The sequence below is a fragment of the Opisthocomus hoazin genome, chromosome 17 (assembly GCF_030867145.1).
Source record: "Opisthocomus hoazin isolate bOpiHoa1 chromosome 17, bOpiHoa1.hap1, whole genome shotgun sequence".
In the NCBI taxonomy this organism is placed as follows: Eukaryota; Metazoa; Chordata; class Aves; order Opisthocomiformes; family Opisthocomidae; genus Opisthocomus; species Opisthocomus hoazin.
Genome location: NC_134430.1, coordinates 3,277,018 through 3,287,741, shown reverse-complemented (window position 1 = coordinate 3,287,741; position 10,724 = coordinate 3,277,018). Strand labels below are relative to the sequence as shown.

Sequence of the window (10,724 nt, the reverse complement as noted above, 5' to 3'; positions counted from 1 at the left end):
TGCCACTTGGAGCTGGACTTGGAGCTGCCCTCACGTGGGGACGGGGAGCCGGCACCGAGCGGGGACCGGGATGGAGCAGAGCCCGAGCGGGCGCTGGGGATGAGCAGGACGGGTGGCACCGAGGGGTGGCACAGCGGTGACACGGCAGCTCCGGGCACTCCCCGGTTTCGGGAGCCCTGAGCTGGTGTCACCGTTGACTCACGGCTTCCGGCCCCTCGCGCAGCGTGTGCAGGGGTTCCCTCAGAGCCCCGCGCCCGGCCCGCTGGGTGCTCAGGGGTCCCACCCGCCGGGACGGGGACCCTTGCGAGCCTTCAGCCTGTCCAGATCTGTTCGGTGACACAAAACGCCTTGAAGCGCGAGGGCAGCGAGGGGCGGGCAAGGCCGCTTGCTTGGCCGGTTGGGCAGAGACCCACCTCGGGCTCCTCGCCCCGCTGCGCCGTGCCAGCTCTGAGACAGCCCCGGGACAGGCAGCCCGGTGCCAGCTGGAAGCCCCCCAGACTCCCCAGGGGACAGGAGCCGTGCGTCAGCGATGGGCGCGCGCATCTGCCACCACACTCATGTGATGAGCTGGCCGGGCTCTGCTCTCCTGGAGCGTCGGAGCTTGGGTGACTGGGACGAGCGTCGTGACCCAGCACTGCGGTGAGCAGCACGAGGGGCTTAAGGGGTCTCAGCTTTGGGGTTCAAGGGGTCTCAGTTTTGGGGTTTAAGGGGGGTCTCAGTTTCGAGGCCTCTGGTGCTGGGTGGCCGGGAGGAGTGCGTGGCCGCGCTGCGTGGCTGTGGCCAGCTCGCTGCTGGCTCTGGGTGCTGGCGCGGAGCAGAGGGATCTGAACATCTTCTCCCTGGGGCTGACCACGTCCCCGGGCAGCATCGGTGCAGCTGCTGGGGACATCTGCGTGGGTCTGTGTCCCTGCCTGAGCCCAGCCCAGCAGCACCCCCAGAGCACAGATTTGGGTACCCCGAAGCGCTCTGTTCCCCCTGACACACATCAGCAGGGTTCTGCCAGGGAGGACGTTTGGGTCAGCACCCCCCAGGCTCAGTGCAGGGCCCCTGCTCCGTGCCTCAGTTTCCCTTGCCAGAGAGAAAACCTCTTCCCCAGGGAGCAGAGGGGACCCCCACGGCGGCATGTCCCTGCCCTGGAGGGACCTGGCTCGGGGTAAGCCTGTCCTTGGCTCCCCACTGGGTTTGGCCCCAGCGCTGCTGCTCTGCTCCCTTCGTCCCTGCGGCTCCTCAGCTCCCGGGGCTTTCGGCGTTCCCTGTCCTTGAGCAAAGCGCTGAGAAGCTGCCTCCTGGGCAAAGGTGGCTCCAGGGGAACAACGAGCCGCCCTTTGTGCCAGAGATTGGGCAGAAGACTGGGCAGAAGGACCGCAGGTAGGCGCAGCCCTGCCTTACATGTGAAGTAGGAGAAGTAGAAAGACGAGGATTTCCCCGGATTAGGAGGATTTTCTCCCCCAGGTCTGGTATCGCGTGATTTCCAGCGGGGAGGTTCGGCCTTCCTCCCAAGCAGATGCTCTGGGGGATCCTCACAGCAATCACTGAGTCGCCAAGGGCTGATCCCGGTGGGAATGTTGGTGCGGCAGCTCCCGTCAGGCTTGGGATCCCCAGGGCTGCGGGTGGCCGGGGCTGGGCCACGCGCGGGGTTACCCCTGGCACCAGGACCAGCTCAGGGTGGTGGTCTTGCAGGCAGAACCAGAGCTCAGATGCCCCTCTGACGGTGACACTGTGCCATCCCGGCCTCCACATCCCTGAGCTGGGGACACTGTAGGGCTCCGGGGTGACCCTTCAGGGGCTGGCACCCAAACGCTGGCCCTGGGGACACAGTTCAGCTCCAGGGACAGGGATGGGGGCTGCTCCAGCGGATGATGGCTCTGACACCCTGCCTGCCACCCACGCCTCCCCGCTGTCACCCGGAGCAGAAGCTGAGCAAGCGTGAGCGCACCCGAAACCAGACAGCCCTGCCAGGCTGGGCCAGCCGGGACGCGGAGCACGGCCTTGGGGGCAAACGGCAGCGAGCGGATCCCAGAGCTGGTGGGGGGCTGTGGGCCAGCCTCGGCACGGCTCCCCGGCTCGGGGACAGCCCTGCCCGCACACCGCAGAGCTTCTCCGGGGCTCAGGGCACCTCCTGGCATGGGGCAGGGTGTGGCAGGGGCAAAAATGGGTCCAGGGGGGCTGAAGAGTCAGCAGGGCTGGAGCCGATGGCGTGTTTTCCTCCTCCCTTCTCTGGACTTCACTGCCTGCTAAACGGAGAGTGAGTGGCTGCACCCCCAGGGAGCGGGGACTGGTGTGACGCCGGGGCCGTGTCCCCTGCCCCGTACGGCCAGGCAGCGTTCGTGGTGCTCCTGTACCCCGCGGGCGTTCTGCAAGAGCCCAGCCAGCTCCTGCGGCCGCTGCCCAACGGCTTCACGGGGACACAGGGGACGCATCGCGTGGCAGCACGCAGCGTCCGCCCCGTGCCGCGCACACCGCTCCGGCGTGGGACCCTGCGGAGCGCGTCACAAGGATGAGGGGGACAAGACGGGGTCGGGGTGTGTTGGTATGGGGTGTCACAGCCTCTGCTGTCCCTGGGGGACCTGGGACCCCTGCACGGGTGGCGGGGTGGCTCAAAGGCTGCTGCAGCGGGATGGGGACAGCTGGAGGCAGAGCCCAGCTTGGGGTGTCCCCGGGACACCCATCAGGCTCGGGGTGACCATTCACGGCGTGGAAACCCTTCGGGGCTGGGGCTTCAAAGTCCAGCGCTGCTGTCAGTGGGGATCCAAAGGGCGCGAGGGCCCCGGGAGCTGCCTCTCGTCACGTGCCGGAGCCGTGCCAGCCGCCAGCCGGGCTCCCGCGGGGCTGTGCCAACACCGGCGACACGTGCTCGGTGCTGCCCGCAGACCCGTGCCAGCACCCCGCGACTGGGGGGCACGGCGAGGTGCCAGCCCAGCCCATGGCCGGCCCCCAGCCCTGTCACCCACGGTGCCGCGGCCCCCGGGGCCCTCACCCACCCAGTCCTATTTGCACAGCCGGCGAAGACGCCGGCGGCGAGAGGCTCTTGGGTGCTGTTTGCCGAGTGCCTGGAGAGGCTGGGATGAAAGGGCTTGCCTGGCCCCTCCAGCAGCGCTTTCGCACCTTCAAAGCGTCCCGAGCCCCTCGAAGCTGGAACAAGCTCCTGCCTCGCCCTGGGAAAAGCCGGAGAGGTCCCCGAGGCCAACGGGGAGGGGGAAGGAGACGTGGCCGAGAGCGCCAGGCTGTGGGAGCCTTCGCTGCTCTGCCCAGGTGTTGGGGAGGGTGGTCTGGGGCAGTGCCAGCTGCGTCCCCAACCATGACCCCCTGTGCCTTGCTGGGGCAAGGACGAGCCCCCACAGCCCCTGCGGCAGCTCAGCCTCTGCCCTGCGTGGTGACGGGGCAATTTGTTCCCAAAAATAGAAAGAGAGGGCTTCACCCACGCTTCCGGGGAGGGCGAAAGGGCTGGGAGCAGCCCCGGGGTGGGAGAAGCCTGGCTGGGGACACCCCGGGGACATGCCCAGTGCTCCCAGCCTGCCTGGGGACTGGGGCCAACCCCGAGGCTGGAGCACAAAGCGGACATCAGCCTGGGGGTCCCGGAGCAGTGAGGGTCCCGGAGCTCCTGCCCCAGCCCCAAGAGCAGGCGGGCGGGATCGGGGTGCTCTGGACGGGCCGGGAGGGCATGGAGGGTGCTGCGACCATCGTGGGGACCCCACGGCACCCTCGTGGCTGGGAAACCCCAGCCCCGGGCCCAGCACCCTCCTGCTGCGCTGCGCCAGGGGCTGGAGAAGCTTTGCGAGCTCAGCCGCACCCCGCGCCGGCGAGGAACGGGCCCTGGGCCCCCCCCCCGGCTCGGGGACCCCGGGGACAGCCGCAATGGGGAAACTGAGGCACGGAGGCTGTGCGGGGTGGGGGTCCCCGGTGGGCTGTCCCCGTCCCGTCCCCGCCGCCCCACGGCGGGTCCCTCCCGGTGTCCCGGTGCTGACCGGGCCCCAGCAGGTGGCGCCCTGCGCCTGCCGGTGGCGGCGACCGGAGACCGAGCGGGGGGGGGGGGGGGGGGCGACCTCGGGGGGGGCCGGGGGGGAACAAGGGAGCTGGGGGAGGCCGAGAGTGACGGTGGGTGACCGGGGGGACTGGGGTGACCGGGGGGACCGGACAGACCGGGATAGTGGGGGGACTGGGGGGACCGGAGGTGACTGGGGAGACCGGGGGGGACTGGGGGGACCGGGAGGGACCGGGGGGACCAGGGGGGAATGGGGGGGACCGGGCATGCAGTGCTGGACTGCACCGGGCAGCACTGGGATGCACTGGTTCATGCGGGGTTGGACTGGGCTGTCCTCATCCGTGCTGGGCTGTGGTGGTCCGTGCTACGCTGGGCTGTACTGGGCTGTGCTGGTCGCTGGACTGGGGCCGATTGCTCGCTGCTGGGCCAGTGCTGCAGCCTGGGGACCCAACCCCCCCGGGTCCCAGTACCACTGGACGGGGCAGATCCTGTGGCTGGGGGGCAACAGGGGGGAGCTGGGGCTGAAGTGGGTTAGCACTGCGCGGGGGGGGAATCTGCTCGTCCTGCGTGGACTTCGTAACCGCACGCGTGTGTGTAACGATGCCGTGGCCGTTAGCGCACGAGGAGAAAGCCTCGCCGTGTTTTCACACCGCTCGTCTCCCTTCCTAGCAAGACCTCGGCCGCGGAGGGACACAGTGTCCCGCCGCGCTGGCCCGGGTCCCCAAGGACACCGCGCGTGTCTCGGGATGCCCAGGCCGAGTGTGCCGAGCGCTGCAGAGTTTGGGCAGCAACGACGGGGGGCAAAGTGCTGGTGGTGGGAGCTGGGCTCTGCTGTGTCCCACCCCCGGTTTCCCTCCGGCCTGGTGCTCCCGGCCTCACGGGCAGCCCCCAGCCCCTCCGGGTGGTGGTTTCAGGGGGGTGAAGCTCCCAGCTGGGTCTGCGAGGGCTTTGGTGGCTGCGGGGGCACCCTGGGCAGGACACAAGCACTGCGTGACCCCGCTGCTGCCCGGGCCAGAGCCGCTCACCTGCCCGTGTGCACGGGGAATGGCCACGCAGTTGCTTGGGAGCCCAGAGGGAAGCAGGGGAACGGCTGCGCAGGGGGGGTGGATGGGGAAGGGCACCCAGGGGTGGTCTCCGGCAGCGGGTGATGCCTCTCTGTGACTTGAACCCGCTTCTCCAGTTCGCTTTGCCATCGTGCTCGGTGGAAGGTCCCCAGGCTGGTGGCACGGCTGCGCTCGGGCTGGCTCCCTCCTCTCGCAGGAGCCCCTCCGTAGTGAGGGGGGTCCCCCAAACCCTGACCTCTTCATTGAGCTGAGGACGGCGTCGGGAGATGGCGGGATGCTCTGAGGGGGTCTGCAAAGGTCCCCCAGCCCGGCGCACGGGGTGGCCCCGTTAGCATCCCCGTTAGCATCGCGGTCAGCAGGACTAGGGAACCCTGGGGGGGGGACACCGCGGCATCCCTCACACCGTGCCTCCCCGGGGGGCGGGGAATAGAGCAAGGCCCCGCCCTCTATGCAGATCACAGCCCGGCGATTGGCGGGCGGGCGGGGCCGGGCGCTGCGGACAGGCTATAAGAGCGGGGGGGAACAATGCGCCCGCGGTCCCGGCTCGGTGGCTCGCGGTGGGCGCACCGGGGGCGGCGGGGGGGTCCCCCGCCTGCATCCATGGGGCTGGGGGTGCCCCTCTGCTGAGCGGGGCTGCGGATCGGGCAGGGGGGTGCCCCCCCCTCCCTTCCCACGCAGAGATGGAGTTTGACCCGTACCAGCACTACTTCTACGACCACGACGCCCAGGAGGATTTCCACCGCTCCACCGCACCCAGCGAGGACATCTGGAAGAAGTTCGAGCTGGTCCCCACGCCTCCCCTGTCCCCCCTGGGTCCCCCCGGGGAGAAAGGCTGCTGCTCCGGGGCGGAGGATCGCCCGGGCTGGCTGTCCCGCTGCTGCCCGGCCGGGGAAGAGCCCGAGTATCTCATCGGGACGGGGGAGATCTTCGGGAACCTGAGCGCTTTCATCCTCCAGGATTGCATGTGGAGCGGGTTTTCAGCCCGGGAGAGGCTGGAGAAGGCAATGACGGAGAAACTTTCGGCGGGAGCGCAGAGGGGACCCCCCCACAAACCCCCCTTGGCTCAGGATTTGGGGTTCGGCAGCTCGGTGAGCGAGTGCGTGGATCCCGCCGCCGTCTTCCTTTGCCCGCTGGCCGAGAGCAAGGTCCCCGCGTCCTCGGGATCCGAGGGCCAAAGCGATTCCGGTAAGGGGAGCCCAGCGGGGAGGGGGGGTCACGCGTGTCCCGCACATGTGCGTGTCGGTAGCGCCCGTGTTGCGGTTCCGAGCGAGCCCCAGTCCCGGCCCCGAGAGGGAGTGGGGGGCTCGGCTGCTCGGGAGACCCCTGCCCCTCGCAGAAGGGTACGGGGGGCTCTGGTGGGGCCCCTATCGTTCGTCCCGGCCCCACGGGAGCCTCGCGGGTTGGCGTGGGCGCAAGTCTGCAGCTCCGGGGCGAAAGTTGGGGGTTTTGGGTTTTATTTCTTCTTTTTCCCGAGTGTTGCAGCGTGCTCTGCTGCCGACCAGTACCCTCGACCGCTTCCCCCGTCCCCCCACGCTCCCGGCGCCCACCCGGGACGGGCTTCCCTCGGGACAAAAGGCAAAACATCCCCCGCGGCGGTGGTTGCGGGACCGTCCCGCGTCAGCGGTGGCTCGGCGCGGGCCACCCGCGGGGCTCGTCTGCTTGTCCCGTGTGGGATGGGGGTCGTGTTTACATGGGGGGGGGGGGTCGGGCTGGGAAGCGGGTGCCGCTGAATCCCACCAGCCAAAGGCGAGCTGGGGCCAGGACCCCCGCGCCTTTCGGGCCAGGACCCCCGCGCCTTTCGGGCCAGAACCCCCCATTTTCGGTCCCTGTTTACAAACACCCCAAGCCCACCCGCCCCGCAGCCCCCCGGGGGGGGAGTGAGGGGGGGTCCGTACGCTGCTGCCCCCGCTCCCACGGACCCCGGGCTGCCGTGGAAGGGCTGACGCGGTGCCCTGACCCCGTTAATAAATCTGCCGGTGGCAGCGACGGTGAGTCAGGGCGCGGGACGGGGGCTTAATGCCATTAGGAGCCCGGGGACGGTAAGCAGGTCGCGGGCGTTAAGAGGCTTAACCCAAACTGGGGGAGGGGGGCGGTTGGGGGGGGGGCGTGGGGGTCTCCCGGTCCCGGTGGGGGTCCCGGTCCCGATCCGGCCGCGCCATGCGGGCGCCGAACAAAAAGCAACAGATTGCAAACAATGAGAGGGGGGCCGCGCTGATGGGCGGGGGAGGGGGCCAATGGGGTGGTACGGCAGCCGGCCGGCACGGCCAGGTAGCCAATGGGTGCCTCGGGGGGGCGGGGCCCCGGGGGCCGACTTTTATTAATGAGCGGGGGGGGGGGGGGTGTGTGCGCTGTGTGTGTACACACGTGGCTGAGACCGGCCGGGTTGTGACACTGATGAGCGCGGCCGTCGGGCTGGGGGCTGGAGTCTGTCTGTCCGCCCCAGTAGCTCCAGTAGCAGGGCGGCTTGGGCTTGCTGGGCAGAACCCCCAGAGCCGGGGGGGCCGGGGTGTGGGTTGGGGGCCACAAGCCGGCCCTGTCGCGGGAGGGGAGGGGGCCAGGCCTTTGCCCAGGCTGCTGGCGGGGGTTTGAGCGTCTCAGGGGACCTTTAGCGAGCGCCTGTGTTTTCCCCTAAAGTCAAAGAGAAAAAGTGAAGCTCTATTTTAGCTCGTCCCTGAAGTGAGCGCGATGGCAGGCGCGCCTGGAGCCGGGTCACCACGCTGTCCCCAGGGCCAGCTTCGTGCCTGCTGCAAGGACAACAGGCAGGGTGTTTTGGGTCTAGTTCTGCTTTATTTGGGTCTTGCTGTTCACAGCTCTTATAACCTCCCCCTGCTGACTCCTGGGCTTGGGATACTGTCGAGGTTCACAGAGTCTGTTGGAGGGACCTCCCTTCACTTCTCCCTCCCCCCTGCACCGTGGGGGGTTGTCCCCTCGGTCTCCCCTGTCCCCGGGAAGCCTGGGCTGAATGGGGTTGATCACTTGTGAAAAGTGACAAGTCACCGAGGGGGAAAGCTGCAGCCAGGGGAACAAAGAGCAGCTCTGCCCCCGCGTCCCTCATTTACAATTCCAATGGGCCATGAAACGCCCGACCAGGGTGAACTTCGGCTGTCCCAGGCCCCCAACACCCTGCTCCTCCTGTCCCCCCACGCAGGACTTGGGTCTTTCTTGCCTGATGTTCGTTTATCCTGGACACGTGTTGCTCCTGGTGCAGCAGAGAGGCAGAAGTAAAGCCCATCTCCATTTTGGGGGACCGGGCACATGAACACGGGTGCAAAGCTCCTTCCTGTACAATGGTATTGGAAGAGCCTTTAGATCCTGTAATCCCTGCTGGAGGTCACAGAGTGGTTTTGCAGAGCAAAGTGTTGTGGGACGGCAGCGGGAAGAACGTCTGGAGGCTGTGAGGAGCCCTGGAGGGGGGTGACCAGGGGCTCCCAACTGATGGGGATTTTCTTTATTTTTTTTGCCATGTCCACTTTGAGCAGAAGGTGAAGAGATCGACGTGGTGACAGTGGAGAAGAGACAATCGCTCAGCCTGAGGAAGCCGGTCACCATCACGCTGCGTGCCGACCCCTTGGACCCCTGCATGAAACGCTTCCACATCTCCATCCACCAGCAGCAGCACAACTACGCTGCCCGCTCGCCGCCGGATGCCTGTCCCCCGCCGGAGCCACCCCAGGGGGATGAGGATGAGCCACCGAGCGCCGCAGAGCCGGCCCCCGCCATCACGCTGCCTGAGCCCGGCTTGCCGAAAGCCGGCAGCGGCCCCGGCTCCGACAGCGAGGACGTGGCCAAGAGGAAAAACCACAATGACCTGGAGCGCAAGCGACGCAACGACCTGCGCTCGCGCTTCCTGGCCCTGCGGGACCAGGTTCCGGGGCTCGCCAGCTGCCCCAAGACGCCCAAAGTCGTGATCCTGAGCAAATCCTCCGAGTACCTGCAGTCGCTCATCAGTGCCGAGAGGAGGATGGCAGCGGAGAAGCGGCAGCTGCGGCAGCGGCAGACCCAGCTGCTCAAACGGATTGCTCACCTCAAAGGGCACTAGCACCCAGCGTGGCCCCCACCCTGGTCCCCACGACCCCCCCCCGGCTCCCTCTCAATTTGCACATTTTTTGTATTTTTTTTTTTTTGGTTGGTTGTTGAACTGTTGGCCCCAGGGGGCTGGAGCACGTGGCGGTCGCTGCGTGTGGGGTGGCTGCGGTGCCGCTCCTGGCTGTGGGAATGGGGCCACAGCAAGGCCCCCCCCAAGCAGCATCGTTTGCCTGGGGCTGCCTTCCGGCACCGGGTTTTGCAAGATTTCCCCTGCCTCCCTGTGAACCTTTCTCAAGTGACTGCTTCGATTCACAGGCTCGACTTTACTCCCTCTCCCCTGCAGCCCTGCCTGCCGTTTGCCACCAGCAGCATCGCTGGGAGCCGCCCCTGGTCGTCCATCTCCCCAAAAATCCCAAGCAACCACGGTCTGCTTCGGCTGACGGAAGCAGCTGGCAGCAGGCACAGAGCCCAGCGCGGGGCTCGTCTCTGGACAGGTCCCTGTGGAGATGGCGACGGCACGAGGCGTCTCACCAGGGTTAACAGCACCCCGTGGTCAACCCCCTGACTCGGCTGGACCGTACCTCACTTTCTTACCACTCCACGCAGTAGCTCGTCTCGGATTTTATGTTCTAGAAACTGCTGCTGTAACTGCGAGTCTTATACTGGAGGCTGTGTTTTTATACTGTATTTTTGTACCACTTTTTGAGAAGTATTGGTAAAGAGTTTGCTTTTTTATATATATAAATGTTTTTTTTTTTTTGGAGGGGGTTCCTGCTGTGGGGGAGGGCTCGGTCCTGCTGCACTTTAGGGAGATCGGGAAGGGGGTGGCTCCTGCGGGACCCTTGAGCTGAGTCCTTGCGGAGGCTGGTTGCCCCCCCTTGCAGCTCTCCAAACCACCCCTTTGCAATAATGGGATTTTTTTTCCCCTTCCTGATCCTTGTGACCCCCCCCTTCCCCACCCTTCCAAGCACCCCCTTGCCAGCAGCCACATAAAATCCCTGGCAAAGCTTTGGCCTTTGCAGGGAGCTGGGCTGGAGGGGCCAGGCTGGGTGTGTGGAGGGGCTGTGCTGCCTTCGAGGCTTCCCCCTGCCCGTGCCGTCCCTCTGCCCAGCCTGTGGTGGGGTGTGTGGGTGGCAGAGTCCCCTGTCCCCTCCTGGGGTGCAGGACAGCACCCCCAGGTCCCTGCTGAGAACCGTTAGAGTTAACACTGTGGTTGGATTTAGCACTTTCTTCATTACCTCACACTTCATAAATAAATAAGTTTGCAACAGCCTGGGTTGGCTTTTTCCATACAGGTGGCTGGGGGTTTCCATGCATTGCGCCACGATTCTCCTGGGGGGGCTGGCCTGGCTGCTGGGTTTTGGGGTGTCCTGGCCGCTCACAGAAATGAACATATTTGGTACTGGGGCTTGGGTGCCTTGCTCCCAGTAAGGCTGAGCGCCTTGTCCTGGCTTTCTCTCAGAGGTCGAAACTGAAGTGGTCGCGGTGGTGGGGCCAGGGAAACGAATCCCCTGGATTATTTTTCTACCTTTTAAGTGGATTTCTTGGCAAGGGGGGGCAGAGAGCCCATGTGGGGCTCGGAGAAGGCTTTGGTGTAACTATAAACCCCCCTGGCGGGGTGTGGGGCGACTGCTGCCCTCAGGGCCCTGGTT

The 10,724-nt window shown here is 66.7% G+C and overlaps 1 protein-coding gene across 1 annotated transcript; it reads left to right on the top strand.

Annotated features, from left to right (window-relative positions):
• The first annotated feature begins 5,597 nt into the window (after positions 1 to 5,597).
• Positions 5,598 to 10,307, top strand: MYCL (MYCL proto-oncogene, bHLH transcription factor). Its single transcript, XM_075437925.1, has 2 exons — positions 5,598 to 6,231; positions 8,526 to 10,307. Exons 1-2 carry the CDS (start codon positions 5,727 to 5,729, stop codon positions 9,083 to 9,085), a joined length of 1,065 nt encoding a protein of 354 aa, XP_075294040.1. The 5' UTR covers positions 5,598 to 5,726; the 3' UTR covers positions 9,086 to 10,307.
• Positions 10,308 to 10,724: the final 417 nt, after the last annotated feature.